The sequence below is a fragment of the Panthera leo genome, chromosome E2, assembly GCF_018350215.1.
Source record: "Panthera leo isolate Ple1 chromosome E2, P.leo_Ple1_pat1.1, whole genome shotgun sequence".
NCBI lineage: Eukaryota > Metazoa > Chordata > Mammalia > Carnivora > Felidae > Panthera > Panthera leo.
Window position 1 is genome coordinate 11,738,652 of NC_056693.1, and position 16,428 is coordinate 11,755,079.

Genomic DNA, 16,428 nt, shown 5'->3' on the forward strand with positions numbered 1-16,428 from the left:
TTTTTCCTCCAGGTACACATGGCATCTCGGTGGCTCTGTTCGTTGTGCGGCCCTGTTCTCTTGGGGGGTGTGTCTGGGTGACGGTGAGTCTGAGAGTGTGGGTTGCGGTGGGTGAGTTTCTGTTTCGGTTACGATGCCATCTCGGACGGAGCACAGAGCCCGTCTCTGTAGACGTGGGCCCCGCGGGCTGCTGGTCCGTTCTCAGCCCTGGGGTTCACATGTCTGGGTCTCGGGGCACGCCGCCTTGTAACAGTTCCTGCCTCCCACTAGGTGGGTGGCTCCACAGCCGTGACCTCGACCCCGCCTCCGTCAGCCTGGGCCACAGGCCCGGCCTGGCTTCGTTCTTTTCCTCTCCTGTCTTAGGGCCCCTCCGGAGTTTGAGTTCAGTATCGGGGGGGGGACTCAGAGAACTTTTGACCCACAGACACATCAGCTGCCATTCCCAAAATACACCCCCTAGAAACACAAATGTTCCAACACACACGAAAGCTGAGTTCCTGGGGCGCCTGGGTGGTTCAGGCGGTGGAGCGTCCGACTCTTGGTTTCAGCTCGGGTCATGATCTCCCAATTTGTGAGTTCGAGCCCTGCATCGGGCTCCCTGCGGTCAGCATAGAGCCTGCTTCAGATCCTCTGTCTCCCTCTCTCTCTGTCCCTCCCCCACTCGCTCACTGGAGAGTGCTACCTCTCTCTCTCTCTCTCTCTCTCTCATAAGGGGCTCCTGGGTGGCTCAGACGGTTATGCGTCCAACTTTGGCTCAGGTCATGATCTCACAGTCCGTGAGTTTGAGCCCCGCGTCAGGCTCTGTGCTGACAGCTCGGAGCCTGGAGCCTGCTTCGGATTCTGGGTCTCCCTCTCTCTGCTCCTCCCCCCGCTCACGCTCTGTCTGTCTCTTCCTCAAAAATAAACATTAAAAAAAAATAATAAATGAATGCAAATTAAAAAAAACAAACAAACAAACTGATTTCCTAATGTTACTTGACCGGCACTCCCTGTAAGAAATCAGTGTTTGAGTGTGTTTCTGTTTGCCTAGCTGTCTGACATGCGTCTCTCCAACTGGAGCCCAGGGCAATATCCCCGGGTCTCTTCCTGAAGACCCTTTCCGAGCCTCTAGTCTCGAGCAAGCACCTAGCAGAGGCCTCATCCTCCCGATTCTCCTGCCAGTGCCTACTCTATCGTCCTGATCCAGATCCAACTGGGGGGGGGGGGGTGCGAGACAGAAAAGCCCCACTGCCCTCCTTTCTCATCGGCGAGGCGGGTCTGGATCCCTCCCCAGGCCGGCGGCACAGCCTCCCCGCAACGCGGCCCCGGAACCCAGGAAGGAGGAGCACTTGGGGGGTTGACCCGATCTTCGCCCGCCACCTCCGAGACCCGCTCACCTCGGACGAGGACCACCTGCTCAGCACGGCCCGTGCCCACGGCGTTGGTGACGGTGCAGATGAACGTGGTGTTGACGAGTTTGTCCACCGAGTGGATGATCAGCTGGGGGCCCTGGGCTACTGCGGAAGCGGGGAAGACGCCTGCGGTCCTGGAAGGCGTGAGGGGTCACCGGAGGGGAACATCAGGGCCCATAGCGGGGCACAGGCCTGGTCCCTGATGACGCAGCCTTTAACACCCAAGCTCCAGGGACATAAAACTTAATACTTAAGACCCGACACTGCCAGCCATCTCCTGGAGGACTCATGGGTTCAGATCCCTGGTGCTGCTCCCTCAGACCAGGAGTCCAGACCCCAGCCCCTCCTCCCTCAGACCCAGGAATCCAGCTCCAGCCCTCCTCCCTCAGACCCAGGAGTCTAGGCCCCCAGCCCCTCCTCCCTCAGACCCAGGAATCCAGCCCCCAGCCCCTCCTCCCTCAGACCCAGGAGTCCTGCCCCCAGCCCCTCCTCCCTCACACCCAGGAATCCAGCCCCAGCCCCTCCTCCCTCAGACCCAGGAATTCAGCCCCCAGCCCCCTCCTCCCTCAGGCCCAGGAGTCCTGTCCCCAGCCCTCCTCCCTCAGACCCAGGAGTCCAGGCCCCCAGCCCCTCCTCCCTCACACCCAGGAGTCTAGGCCTCCAGCCCCTCCTCCCTCAGACCCAGGAGTCCAGGCCCCCAGCCCCTCCTCCCTCAGACACAGGAGTCCAGACCCCCAGCCCCTCCTCCCTCACACCCATGAGTCTAGGCCTCCAGCCCCTCCTCCCTCAGACCCAGGGGTTCAGGCCCCCAGCCCCTCCCCTTTCAGACCCAGGGACCCAGTCCCCCCAGCCCCTCCTCCCTCAGACACTGGAGTCCAGGCCCCAAGCCCTCAGATATAGGAGTCCAGACCCCAGCCCCCTCCTCCCTCAGACATAGGAGTCCAGACCCCCAGCCCCTCCTCCGTCAGACCCAGGAGTCTAGGCCCCCACCCCCTCCTCCCTCAGTCCCAGGAGTCTAGGCCCCCAGCCCCTCCTCCCTCAGACCCAGGAGTCCTGCCCTCAGCCCCCTCCTCCCTCAGACCCACGGGCCCAGACCCACCCAGGACTCACGTGCTCCAGTCGTAGCCTGTGGGCTCTGGTTTGCTGCGGACATCACAGTTCAGGGTGGCCTCGCTGCGGCCGAGGTACCAGTTGTCATCATAGCCGGAAATGGAGACCTCAGGGGGGTCTGGAGGAAATGGGGGGGGGGGGGCTGGCTCAGAGACGGGCGGAGTCCCCAGAGAGCGGATAGGTGAGCAGATAGACGGGAATCCTAAAGAGATGAGGTGGGTTGGCAGGACGTGGACCCGTGGAAACTGGGGCAGGTCAGTTTGGGCTACGTCTGCTGAGGCCAGCACACCTGCTGTCCCGGAATGCCACCTGGACCATTTCGAGGAAGGTATCGTTCAATGGCGGCAGCGTCTGAGGGTGCCACAGAGATCGTGTTATTGCTGCCACGACGGGGCCCACAGGGGCCAGCGTGAATCATACGGGAGGGGGAGGGGGTCAGGAGCTGGTATGGCAACCCCAGCAGGGTCAGTTTAGATGGTGTGAATGGGGGTGGGGGGGGGTATAGACAACGTTGGGTTGGTTGCTACAAACCCACAGTAGTCGATGCACACGGTAAAGCAAATATCAACCGGGGCCCCCTCGGGAGCCACAAAAGATATCGTAGGGGGGCCGGTGGGGGTTGGTAAACCGGCTTTTTGAAAAGGGGGATGGATGGGCGCCTGGGTGGCTCAGTCGGTTAAGCGTCCGCCTTCGGCTCGGGTCACGATCTCACGGTCCGTGAGTTCGAGCCCCGCGTCGGGCTCTGGGCTGACGGCTCAGAGCCTGGAGCCTGCTTCCGATTCTGTGTCTCCCTCTCTCTCTGGCCCTCCCCCGTTCGTGCTCTGTCTCTCTCTGTCTCAAAAATAAATAAACGTTAAAAAAAAAAAAAAGAAAAAAAAAAAAAGAACAGGCCTGATTTGCAGTGTTTGCCGATTTCCTTGGTGTGAATAGCCCTCAGCGATCAACATCAAGCTATCAGTGTGACCTCGCTGGATGTGGGACTGGGAAGAAATGTATACAACCGGCCCCTGCAAACCTTGCTTTACCACCGATGGGGGCGGCAAGGAGAGAGCCTAGAGAAGGCAGTAGAGACAACGAGGACCCAGGGTGTAGGCGTTGCCCACGAGAGCCAGTATAGACAACCGGCAGGAAGGCAGGGCAGAATCTGGCCCGGGGTGGGCTAATGCAGCCAGCACTCGGCGGTAGTGTAGACAGTGCCCTAGAGAAGCCAGCGTAGACCACACGGGGAACGCGGTCACATCCTGAAACACTCACAGCGCACGGAGAGGGTAACAGGCAGCAAGATGGGCTCCTCAAAGCTCTCGTGCTCCACTTTGCAGGTGACCTTGACACCATCCACTCGACTCAGGGGCACCAAGGTGAAGCGGCTGGTGACGGTGACTGTGCCGGGCACAGGTCCGGACACCTGGCTCTCTCTGGCCTCCCCGTCCAGGGGCGAGAACCAGGAGATTCGGGCGGGTGGCCGGCCCCCCTCGGAGACACAGCGGGCCACGGGCACAGGTTCCAGGCTCAGGGTGACCTCCTGTGTTTCAGCGTGGTTCTGGGGCTGTGCTGGGGAGAGCAACAGAGGGGTGACGTCACTCCTCACCCGCAGTCACTCAACAAAACACCTCAGCCTAAGTTAAGCCCCAACTGCCTGGGCTTATCCAATCCCAGTTCTGTTCAGCAGCTGCACGGCTTTCGGCCAGTCATTTCCCAGCTCTGGATCTCAGTTTCCTCTTCTGTAAAGTCGGGATAATAAACATTCCCACCCCAGGGGGCCTGGGTGGCTCAGTTGGTTGACTGTCCAATTCTGGACTTTGGTTCAGATCATGATCTCACAGTTTGTGGGATCGAGCCCCACACTGGGCTCTGGGCTGACAGTGCAGAGCCTGCTTGGGATTCTCTCTCTCTCTCTCTCTCTCTCTCTCTCTCTCTCTCTCTCTCCCCACCCCCCCACCCCTCTCCCGCTCTCTCTTTCTCTCAAAAATAAATAAATAAACTTAAATGCCCAGGGCGCCTGGGTGGCTCGGTCAGTTAAGCGTCCAACTCTGGATTTCAGCTCAGGTCACGATCTCACGGTTCGTGAGTTCGAGCCCCACATCAGTCTCCATGCTGTCAGCACAGAGCCTGCTTGGGACTCTCTCCCTCTCACTCTGCCCCTCCCCTGTTCACTCTCTCTCCCAAAATAAATAAACTTGGGGGTGCCTGGGTGGCTCAGTTGGTTAAGTGTCCGACTTCGGCTCAGGTCACGATCTCGTGGTTTGTGAGTTCGAGCCCCACGTTGGACTCTGTGCTGACAGCTCGGAGCCTGGAGCCTGCTTCGGATTCTGTGTCTCCCTCTCTCTGCCCCTCCTCTGCTCGTTCTCTCTCTCTCTCTCAAAGAATAAACATTAAAAACAACAACAAAGGGGCGCCTGGGTGGCTTGGTCGGTTAAGCGTCTGACTTCAGCTCAGGTCATGATCTCACGGTCCGTGAGTTTGAGCCCTGCGTCGGGCTCTGTGCTGACAGCTCAGAGCCTGCAGCCTGTTTCAGATTCTGTGTCTCCCTCTCTCTCTGCCCCTCCCCTGTTCATGCTCTGTCTCTCTCTGTCTCAAAAATAAATAAACGTTAAAAAAAATTAAAAAAAAAAATAAATACAAACAACAAAAACAACAAAATAAACTTCAAACAAAAATTAATTAAAAAAATGCCCACCCCGTAGGATTGTTGTGCAGATTAAATAAATTTCTGTGTATAGCACTCGCTGCACCGTGTGCCATGATAGAATTCTGTCTGGAAGAGGCTAAGTGTTTTGTTTTGTTTTGTTTTTTTTAAGCCAAAGCAGAATAATGTAGTTCAAAGGTCCAGCTCAAAAGGCCTTCTACTTCTTTCCTGAAATCACCAGCAAATTGAGGGGCCAGAAGTGGGATAAAGGTTACGGAGATTCCCAAAGCTGGAATTTTTTTGCCCTTTTCACCTACCTTCCTGGAAAACATGGAAAGATATGGGGAGGGAAAACAATAAAACCGCCATGAGGAATAAGCAACCCGCGGCTATCACCAGACTGTCCCGGGGGGTGCCTCAGCTCTCCAGCTGGCTTGTGGAAATCTCTATCTGGGATTCCCCTGAGCTCATCCATGCGGTAGGGCTCTCCTCTCCTTTCCCCGGACTGCCAAAGCCTCCGAGGGGCCTCCTCACATCCTCCCCGGTCACCCTGCTATCTCTGTCCTCTGACCGTCCTGGGCACCTGCCCCACGCCGCCCTCAGACCCTGCTCCCACCCGCTGCGGGGTCTTCTCCTGCAGATCCCAGCCTCACTTCCTCACGGGAACTTCCCTGACATCTGACTCTCCTTTGGGGGGGGACTCACGGCACCTGCTCGTCCACGAAAAGCAGAGGTCTGGCTGGTCTGTTCTGTGCACCTGCCGCAGGAGGCACCTGGGGTGAGACAGGTGCTCTCCGCGTATATTTCTCAAACAGAACAAGTGATGGGAAGAGACCTTTGCCAGGGGTGGTGTGGTGAAAGTCTTGTGTTTTGAATTCTGCAAAACAACCGGGGTTTCGGGCGCCTCTGAAAGGAAAGCCTTTGCCCAGGGACGGTACAGGGTGGACTTCTCAAACCCTCTGGGGCTGAGAGAGCGAAAATGAGAGTCCCGAGCGAGGTGGCTTGTGGGACATTGCCGGGGGAAGGTGGGATCCCAGGCGGGTGCCCAAGATGGAACAAGAAAGAGCATCCTTCGGGGCGCCTGGGTGGCTCAGTTGGTTAAGTGGCCGACTTCGGCTCAGGTCATGATCTCACGGTCTGTGAGTTCGAGCCCCGCGTCGGGCTCTGTGCTGACAGCTCAGAGCCTGGAGCCTGTTTCAGATTCTGCGTCTCCCTCTCTCTGACCCTCCCCTGTTCATGCTCTGTCTCTCCCTGTCTCAAAAATAAATAAAACATTAAAAAAAAAAAAATTAAAAAAAAAAAAAAAGAAAGAGCATCCTTCAAAAAAAAAAAAAGCCCTTCTCAAAGTCTCCCCCATTTTCTTAAGTGGCTGTGCTGGTCACCCCCCGTCCCCTGCCCCCTCCCCGGCTGGAGCTGGAGGCTTTATCCCACCCACTCCTCCCCTCCCCCGCTGCATCTGCCCCCATGGAATCCTTCGCCCAGGAGGCCCATGCGATCTGGCTCTGCTGGTTTTCCTGCTTCGGTGAGGGGTCACGCGAGCCCTGGCCACCAGCCTCCTTTCTGTTCCTGGTACATGCCAAGTGCACTCCTGCGTCCCAGCTTTTTGGTACGGGCTTCCCTCTTACGGGTGCATCTATTCCCCTGCCCGAGGGCACACGTCCCCGCGTGACTCCTTACGCATCAGGACCTGACTAAGAGGCTTTCTTTCCCTGCCCATTCCGTCTAAAAGGGACCACCGGGGTCGCTTACTCGGAGTGAGTATCACATCATCCTGGTGTGTCCCCTTTGTTTGTTGGCTAATTGGATCATTCCCCGGCACTACCTGTTTCCCGAATCTGATCTCTTCTTGCTGCCCCAACTGCTTCCGCCTTGCTGCCATTACCTCCTGCCGGGACTCGCGCGCTCCCCTGCTCCCCTGCGGCCCCTGAGCTGCCACCCTTGCCCCCCCCCCGACCTGCAGCTAGAGGAGCCTGTGAAAACTGAAGCCAGATCACACCTATCCCCTGCTCAGAACCTCCCACAGTTCTGGTTCTCTCAGGGCAAAATTCAAAGTCCTCATGTGGCTCATGGGGCTGTCTGTGATCCCGTGGCTCCCACTATCTTCTTGACCTTGTCCCCTCCTCCTTTCCCTTTAGTCGCAAGCCTCCGGTTACACTCACTTCCCTGCTCTACGGCAAATGTTCCAGGTGGGCCCTGCCTCAGGGCCTTTGCACCTGCCATTCTCTCTGTCTGAAATGCTGTTCCCTTAGAGAACCTACGGGGCTCCCTTGCCTCCTTCGAGTTTTTCTTCAGATTTCACCCGGACCCTACAGCCAAAATTATAATCTGCCCCCCACCAGCTTCCATGGCACCTAGAGCCACCCGACTCACTCCTGTTTTTCTTACTAACGTTAGTTACTGTCTGACCTTCCCTTATTGAACTAGAAGCCCCAGGAGGGCAGGGAGCTGTCTTACTGCTTTGTTGCTAGAGCCCCAAACAGGGCCCAGCACATAATAGGTGCTCAGTACGTCTTTGGCGAATGCCTTGTGCCTGCTGTAACCTCAACCCGCAGAACAGAGTCTGGCAACGGCAGGCGCTTAATGGATATTTGCCAACTGACCGAAGACCACGGAGAAAGCCGATATCACCGCTGGAGCAGAGGGAGAGACAGATCTGCGAGAGGGCTCTCCCGCCCGACCCTGCTCACCTATGGCCCGGAGCCAGGTCGTCCCCCGGCTGGTGCCACTGGGGAACGTGGCAAATTCGCAGGTATAGTTGCCCTCATCCTCCACCGTCAGTCCCCGGAGGGCCAGCGTGGCATCCCGCAGCTCCGTCTCCGTGCCCTGCCTGGTCCCACCGCTCTGCCCGGCGGTGACGAAGGACAGCCGCTCTTCGCCGGGCTTTGGGCTGCGGAAGCTGGGCCCGTACGAAGGGTGGAAGGCGGCCACGCTCCTGCTGGTGCCGGTTGCGTCCACGTGCAGCCACGTCACCTGCGAGACTCTGACGTCCGGTCCCGACGGCAGCAGGTGACACGGTAGCTGCACGGTGCCCCCCAGGTTGCCCCGCACCTCGGGCGGCACTCGAACTTGCACATCCTGGGCTCCTGGAGAGAAAAGAGAGAGAGAGAGGTGGGTGGGGGAAGGAGCCAGACACCTCCAGGCCAGGCAGGGCCATCGCTGAGGGGCCCCACTGGGAAATGCAAGCCCCAGATGCGACGCAGGAGCCTTTGTGAGGTCCCGATTCCCGATTCTTCCAGAGAGCACGTTTCACAGAAACACTGGGGACGTAGGAATCTCGACTAGATTACGTGCTGGTGTGGAATTACTGTTAATATCCTTTTAAAAGCCGTTTGTTTATTTTAATATTTATTTATTCTTGAGACAGGGAGAGACAGCATGAATGAGGGAGGGTCAGAGAGAGAGGGAGACACAGACTCTGAAACAGGCTCCAGGCTCTGAGCTGTCAACACAGAGCCCGACGCGGGGCTCGAACTCACGGACCGCGAGATCGTGACCTGAGCCGTAGTCGGATGCTTAACCCACTGAGCCACCCAGGTGCCCCAACCGTTTGTTTGTTTTGAGAGAGAGAGAGAAAGCACAAGTGGGGGAGGGGCAGAGAGAGAGGAGAGATCCAGAATCCCAACCAGGCTCTGCATGGGCAGCACGGAGCCCAACGCGGGGCGGGGGGGGGGGCCTCCAACCCATGAACCTGAGCCAAAGTCGGACGCCCAACCGACTGAAACACGTAGGTGCCCCACTTTTTTTTTTCTTTTGAAACAACTTTATTGAGATATAATTCCCACCCACTGAAAGCAGGTGAGTATATATTGTATATTCATTCACAAGACTTGTTACATATGGTGTCTGTCACTGCAGTCAATTTTAGGGAATTTTTATAATTCCCCAAAGAAACTCGGTACCCACTGGCAGTCGCTCCCCGTGCCCCCAGCCCCTGGAAACCCCTCACTCACTTCCTTGGCCTCCACACATCTGCCGCTTTGAGACATTTCATATAAATGGAATCATACACTAGGTGGCGCTGTGACTGGCTTCCTTCACCCGGCATCCTGTTTTCAAGTTTCGGCGCTTGGTTCCTTTTCGCGGCTGAATAATCTGCCACTGTGTGGGTGCGTTCTGTGTCATTTATCGGCTCATCAGTTGATCGACACTCGGGTCGTCTCCACTTTGTGTTGATTGTGAACAGGACGGAATATGAGCAAACGGGTTTTTGCGTGAACGTCTCTTTTCCCTTCTCTTTTGTTTTCTCGCGTTTATTAAAAACACGGAATAAGGAAGGATGTTGCTCTGTGGTGCGAGGCAATACAGCACGGCGACCGCGGGCCCAGGCTGCCTGGGTTCGCATCCTGGTGCTGCCACGTGCTGGCCGTGTGACTTTGGGCAAGTCGTTGAACTTCTCTGGGCCTTGGTTTCCTCCGGTTGTAAAATGAGGGTAATCAGAGGGCTCCGCCCCCTATAGGGGCTGTTATAAAGATTAAAGAATATTTGTGGAGCACTCAGCACAGGGCCACAGGAAACAGGAGATCAGTGCTTGTTAAATAAACACAGCCAGGTAAGTATAATTACGAGTGGCCCTTGATACTCAGCCTTGAGGCAAGGCCGAGGGCACATGCCCTTGCTCAAGGGGCAAAGGCTGCCCAGCTGTCTTTGACCGAGATGGGGGTGGGGAGCACTGGCCTCATACAGAAACCCAGGGCACATTAATAGGAGACCCTAATGAGAGGGTCCCCGCAGAAGGCAGTTGCATCAGCGGGGCCGGTCCCAGAAACTTTTGGAAAGAAGCCCCCAGCCAAGACCACCGTGTAACAGATCTGTCGCCTCGGGGCACCTGAGTGGCACCATTGGTTAAGTGTCCGACTTTGGCTCAGGTCATGATCTCACGGTTTGTGAGTTCGAGCCCCACAAGACTCTCTCTGTGCCCTTCCCCCACTTGCTCGCGTGCACGCGTGCTCTCTCTCTCTCTCTCTCAGAATAAATAAATAAACTTAAAAAGATACGTAAGGGGCACTTGAGTGGCTCAGCTGGTTAAGTGTCCAACTTCGGCTCAGGTCATGATCTCACGTTCGTGGGTTTGAGCCCCGCATTGGGCTCTGTGCTGACAGCTCAGAGTCTGGAGCCTGCTTCGGAGTCTTGTGTCTCCCTCTCTCTCTGCCCCTCCCCCGTCCACACTCTCTCTTTCTCTCAAAAAGAAATAAACATGAAAAAAAAAAAAGTTTTTGAAAAATACTTTCAAAAAAAAAAAGATCTGTTATCTCATGAAATCCCCACGCATGTCCCCAAAATAACCCAAGAGTGACATGTTGGGAAGGGGGCCTCCTCCCCTTCAGACAGGCCACACTATAGAATGTCAAGAGTGTGGGACCCCTGAGCAGGGTGCCATGGGTGGTGTCCTGCTGGCTCAGTCCCTTTCCGGGGTGGGGAGGGGGGTGGTGACCTTATTTCTGAGCCTAAATCCCTCCATCTGTAAAATGGGGATGTTCAAGCAGGATCCCTCGTGACGATTCCATGAGACGACTTCCTGCCACGAGGCCTTTGAGGGGCCCCGCACGGGTGAGTCAAACAGAGGCCAGAGGCCGTTAGCTGCCAGCCCGCCGCAGGCCAAATCCGGCTTCGCGTGTATTCACTCTTGGCCCACACAGCATTGTTTCCAACACGAACCAGCACTCACCCATCTACTGACTCACAGAAGGGTCTGGAGATTAAAGCTCAAAATCCAGACCAAAATCAGGATATGGGGTTCCTGGGGGTCACCAACTGGGTGGAGCTGAGGAAAGGCTGTCCCTTCCCTCCGGTGCCAGGATCCTTCACCCACTCGGCCTCCAAAGGCGCGGAATGTGGGACAAGGGTCCCCCAACGGCCTGCCTCTTTCCAGCTGGGTGGGGAGGGACGGGCCCTCTGTCAGGAAAAATCACCCGGCCCTTGTGGGCTCTGGAGAGAGCAAAGTAGGGTCGGGCCAGGAACGGAGGTTTTCCCCTTTGAGGCAAGTGGGAGCTACGGAGGGTCCCGCAGCTGGAGAATGACTAGGCTTGAACCCAGGGAACCCGAGGGGCAGGTGGAGCCGGGCAGAAATGCCTCACCAGACAGCAAGAAGTCCTGCAGAGGGGTCACTGGAAGACCCAGAGGTTACGATGGAGACTGGGTGCAGGGCTGGAGGCTGGCTCCTGGAGGGGGACTTAGAACTTAAAGGGATTGCGTGGTGGGGGAAGGAGGGATTGGAATCTGCTCCCATCCCAGGCAAGTTCGTGGGACGGTGACTCAGCAAACAGGTCCTGGGTGCTAGAGGGTTGGCCCCTGGGGATGGAATGTCTGTCTCTCGTTCCCTGCTGTATCCCCGGAGGCGATACCAAGGCATGGCATGCAGTAAGCGCTCAATAAATACAACCAAATGAGTATCTGGCTCTGTGTGGGGTGCAGGTGCCTCAGAAGAGACAGGGACACGTGTATCAGGTGAGGGTAGACAATGGGGCGGGGAGACCCACGTTGCCCCAAGAGTCATTGTCAAGGTGGCCTGGAAGACTGAAGGGGGTGAGGTGTGCACGTAAGAACCCACAGCCAGAGGCCTGACCCGCCTGAGGGAGGCCCGGAGGGCTTCCTGAAGGAGAAGGCATTCCTTTTCAAGGGAAGCAGAGCTCAGGCTCGCGGAGCCCCACCCCTACCTCTGGGTCCCTGGGACCCTTCGCTGAGCCAGATTTCACATGCTGGGGAGGTCCTTGTGGCCACGTGACAACTGGATCTTCTGAGGGAGGGCTGCCCTCCTGTATCTAGGGGGGGTGTCTCAGCATTGTCCGCTTCAGAGGTTTAAAAAAGACCCCACTCTTGGCTTCTTGTGGGGCAGGCTCCCCAGGCAGGGTTTTCATCCCCAACACTCTGCCCCAGAGGGCCATACGCGCCTCCCCCTGCCCCCCCAGTTCCTCTGCAGAGCACTGCTCCCCCTCTTCCAGCCTGGACTTTCGTGACTTCTTTGCCCAGTTAGGCCCACAAGCTATGCCCTCAGTATCTGCGACAGCAATCGGCTCCTGGTGGACACTCAATATTCTCCGAATGAATGAGGTTCTAAAATCCCATGGCCTGAAGTTCCCCATTCTGTTTTTTTTTTTTTTAATGTTTATTTATTTTGAGAGACAGAGAGAGAGAGGGAGACGGAGAATCCCAAGCAGGCTCCACACTGTCAGCCCAGAGCCCGGCGCGGGGCTCGAACTCACGAACCTCGAGATCACGGCCTGAGCCGAGACCAACAGTCGGACGTTTAACCGACGGAGCCACCCAGGGGCCTCTGGAAGTTCCCCCAATCTGTTTCTAATTCTGAATGAACAGGATGGTTCAGCCCCTGTGGGGTTAGGGGTGTTTCCACCTAAACGTCGCCCCTCGTCCTCTACCCCCACACGCGGTCCATCAGGAAACCCTGTCGGCTCCATCTACAAAATATACCCACCAACAGACCACGTCTGAGCTCCTAATTCACTGGTATCTGCCCGCACGGAGGACTGCAGTTGCCCTCACGGTCTGTTCCCAAACACAGCCAATAGGTCCCTCCTCCCGGCTCAGAGCCCGCCCTCCGGCGGCCCTCCTCACTCAGAAAAGAAACTCTCAAGGCCCCGCACGATCTGCACCCACCTTCTTTCTAGCCTCATCCCCCACCCTCTCCCCTTGGCTCACCCTGCTCTGACCACACTGGCTTCCCCACTGTTCCCCAGACGACCTCAGGGCCTTTGCACTGGTTCCGGCATCCTGAAATGCTTCTTCCCCACATGTCCCCATGGCTCCCTCCCTCGTTTCGTTCAGGTCTTTGCTCAGCTAGGCAAAGACCCCCTGAGCACCGTAATGGTAATAAAAACTGCCTCGACCCCGCTTCATTTCCCTCAAAGCACCTGATGTATCTTCCCCACTAGAACATCAGTGCCCAGGGGGAGGGGTCTTTGCTGACTAATGTGTCGCCAGAGCCTACAATGGTGCCTGGCACACTGTAGGAGCTCCAGAAACATGATGGATGAACGAATGAGGTGAAGCCGGGGAATCAGCTGTGCACTAGATCCACGGGCAGAGGCTCCATTAAGAGTTTGCGCTTTGGGAGCCCCTGGGTGGCTCGGTCGGCTAAATATCTGACTCTCGGTTTCCGTTCCGGTCATAATCCCACGGTTTGTGGGTTCGAGCCCCGCATCGGGCTCCACACAGAGCCTGCTTGGGATTCTCTGTCTCTGTCTCTGTCCCTTCCCTGCTTGTTCTCTCTCTCTCTCTCTCAAAAATAAATAAACATTAAAAAAGATGTTTGGTGGGAATGCAAACTGGTGCAGCCACTCTGGAAAGCAGTATGGAGGTTCCTCAAAAAATTAAAAATAGAACTACCCTAGGACCCAGCAATTGCACGACTAGGCATTTATCCGCGGGATACAGGGATGCCGTTTTGAAGGGACACACGCACCCCCATGTTTATAGCAGCACTATCGACAATAGCCAAAGTATGGAAAGAGCCCAAATGCCCATCGATGGATGAACGGATAAAGAAGATGTGGTCTATATATATACAAGGGAGTATTACTCGGCAATCAAAAAGAACAAAATCTTGCCATTTGCAACTACGTGGATGGAACTGGAGGGTATTATGCTAAGTGAAATTAGTCAGAGAAAGACACAAATCATATGACGTCACTCCTATGAGGACTTGAAGAGACAAAACAGATGAACATAAGGGAAGGGAAACAAAAATAATATAAAAACAGGGAGGGGACAAAACATACGAGACTTAAATATGGAGAACAAACTGAGGGTTACTGGAGGGGTTGTGGGCTAAATGGGGAAGGGGCATTAAGGAATCTACTCCTGAAATCATTGTCGCACTCTATGCTAATGAACCTGGATGTAAATTTAAAAAAAATTAATTAAATTTAAAAATAAAAGAAAAAAAAAGTTTGGGCTTTTGCCTGAGGGTGCTGGGAAGCCATGGAGAGTTGTTCCCAGGGGGAGGAACAGGGTTAGGTTTGTGCCTTCTGGAAGAACCCTCGGAATGGGATGGGGCAGGGATGCGGGGGCTGGGCTGTGAGGAAGAAGGATCAACCAGACGTGGCGGCAAGTTCAGCAGGGAATGGCTGGGACGTGAGGCCCACAGGCTCTGAGAGTCAGGGGCACAGGGGTGGGCTGGTGCCCAGACATTCTGCGTCTTAGATGGAGGCTGGGGAACCGAAGCCAGGAGGACGGCTGGCTTGAAATTAGGACCCTGGTGTCCAGCGTGCTATTGGGAGTGTGCCTGTGCCCTGACCTTGGCTGGGACGTGGCTGGCACCACGGTGGGGGAGAGTCTGGCCATGGGAACACGGGCCTCCCTCAGCTTCCCTCAGCAAGGCAGACTGATGACAGCTTCATGAGGCATCAGCTGGGTCCCCAGACACGCTTCCTGTCCCTATGGCCTGGGCCTGCAGGCTTTCTGGTGGCGGAGTGGGGGCTGCCCGGGGCATCACATGAGCCCGGGAGAAAACTTAGAGAGACAGAGACACACAGCCTGAGACCCTGAGATCCGGGGTTGGAAGATCGAGGCAGAGAGGAGGGTGCCATGGTGACTTCGAGTAGGGGGCTGGGGGCCCTGACTCCCGGGCTCCTGCCTGGCTGGCTCCTGAGACCCATAAACACCGTGACCTGCCCTGTCGGGTGCGGCAGGACTTGAGCAGGCCCTTGAAGGCCCGCGTGCTATGAGCGCTGGCCTCGGCTGCTGCCTCAGCCACCTTGCTAATTAATTAATTGCATTAATCACAGTGCCCACCCCCGCAGCGGACATCCGGGAGCCGGTCTGGGGTGGGGAGAGGCGAGCCACAGCAGTGGTGGCCTGGAGATGGGGCTCTCTGTGCCTGGCTTTCTGCACCTGCCTCCCTGTCTTCCCCAACCATCTCTCAGAGGGTGGTTATCACTCCCTCCCCAGGCTGAGACCTCCCTGCCTTTCTGCAGCGGCCACCCCCACCCCCACCCCAGAAGGACCCAGGACCCCCGCTGTGGGGTCTAATGTTTCTGGTGCTGGATCTCTAGGACTGCCCTCCCTGGCCGAGCCCCTCAGACAGAAGCTCTCACCGCTCTGCCCAGTCCACATTTACCCCAAAATGTTTCCATCCCCGAGACTCTGCCCGCCCACACCCCCCCCCCGACCCCCGCAGGCCTTGATCTCTCTCTGCATCTGGTTCCTGGGCCCTGAGTCTGTCCCTACATGTCTTCAACTCCCCAGCTCTCTGGTTTCTGCCTTTGTCTCTCTCAGACTTTCTGCTTTCTGCGTCCGTCATTTCTCTCTCTAACAGCCTTATTTTTTTTTTTAAGTTGATTTATTTATTTTGAAAGAGAGAGAGAGAGAGAGAGTGAGCGAGAGCGCTTGCACGAGCAGGGGAGGGGCAGAGAGAGAGAGAGAGAGACAGAGAGAGAGAGAGAGAATCCCAAGCAGGCTCCTTACTGTCAGCACAAAGCCTAATGCGGGGATTGATCCCACGAACTGTGAGATCACGACCTGAGCTGAAATCAAGAGTTGGATGCGTAACCGACTGAGCCACCCAGGTGCCCCTCTAACGGCTTTATTGAGATATAATTCCCATAGCATCCAATCTGCCCACTCAAAGCGCACAATTCAGTGGCGTTAGTATATTCCCAGACCTGTGCCTCCCTCATGGCAGTCCATCCCGGAACATTTTCACTGGCCCAAGAAGACAGGCCACATCCTTAGCTGTTCTCATATTCTCTTTCCTCTATGTCTGACACCTGAGAGGCCCGTCTTTCTGGGTGTGGGTCTCCTAGTCTCTGGAATTCGGCTCCCTGCTTTGTCTCCTGGGGTCTCTAAACTCTCGGGGTTTCTGGTGTCTGTCTCTCACGGTCTATGTCTCTGGTGTCTATCTCTCACGGGCTGTATGTCTCTGACCCTGGGACCTCCCTGCCTCCTGGGTCTCCCCATCTCTGCCTGCCTCTCCGCATCTCTGATACCCTTTGTCTATGCCTGGGCCATCTCCCTGGGTCTCTCTTCTCCTCCCCCTCCTCCTCCATTTCTCAGCATGGTTGGGACATTAAAAATGTAACAGTGTCCCTGGCGGGGCGGGGGAGCTGGCCGGTGTGCCTTAACTCCCTGTCCTTTCTGTGTCCACCACTCCCTGCGCCCCCCACATACTGCTGGCCTTGAGACTGGCCTGTGCCCTGACCTCCCTGGGTCCTGGCATCTCGTCACTGATGGCTGGGGGCTTCTGGGCTCTCAGTCCGTCACCAAGGCTCTAAATCTCTCTCCTTAGGCTGTTCCTGCCTTTATCCTGGTGCGTCTGTCCAGCTCCCTCCCCCTCCTCCACCTTTCTGG

At 56.4% G+C, this 16,428-nt stretch overlaps 1 protein-coding gene across 2 annotated transcripts in view; it reads right to left on the minus strand.

The window, feature by feature from the left end:
* NECTIN2 (nectin cell adhesion molecule 2) overlaps positions 1–16,428 on the minus strand; it is a 29,438-nt gene that overhangs the window by 10,030 nt on the left and 2,980 nt on the right. For both annotated transcript variants that reach the window (XM_042919334.1, XM_042919335.1), the window contains exons 2-5: positions 7,815–8,210; positions 3,756–4,052; positions 2,502–2,619; positions 1,377–1,525 (exon numbers count right to left, since the gene is read on the minus strand). In XM_042919334.1, coding sequence (XP_042775268.1) covers positions 1,377–1,525; positions 2,502–2,619; positions 3,756–4,052; positions 7,815–8,210 — 960 coding nt within the window. The remainder of the gene's footprint in view (positions 1–1,376; positions 1,526–2,501; positions 2,620–3,755; positions 4,053–7,814; positions 8,211–16,428) is intronic.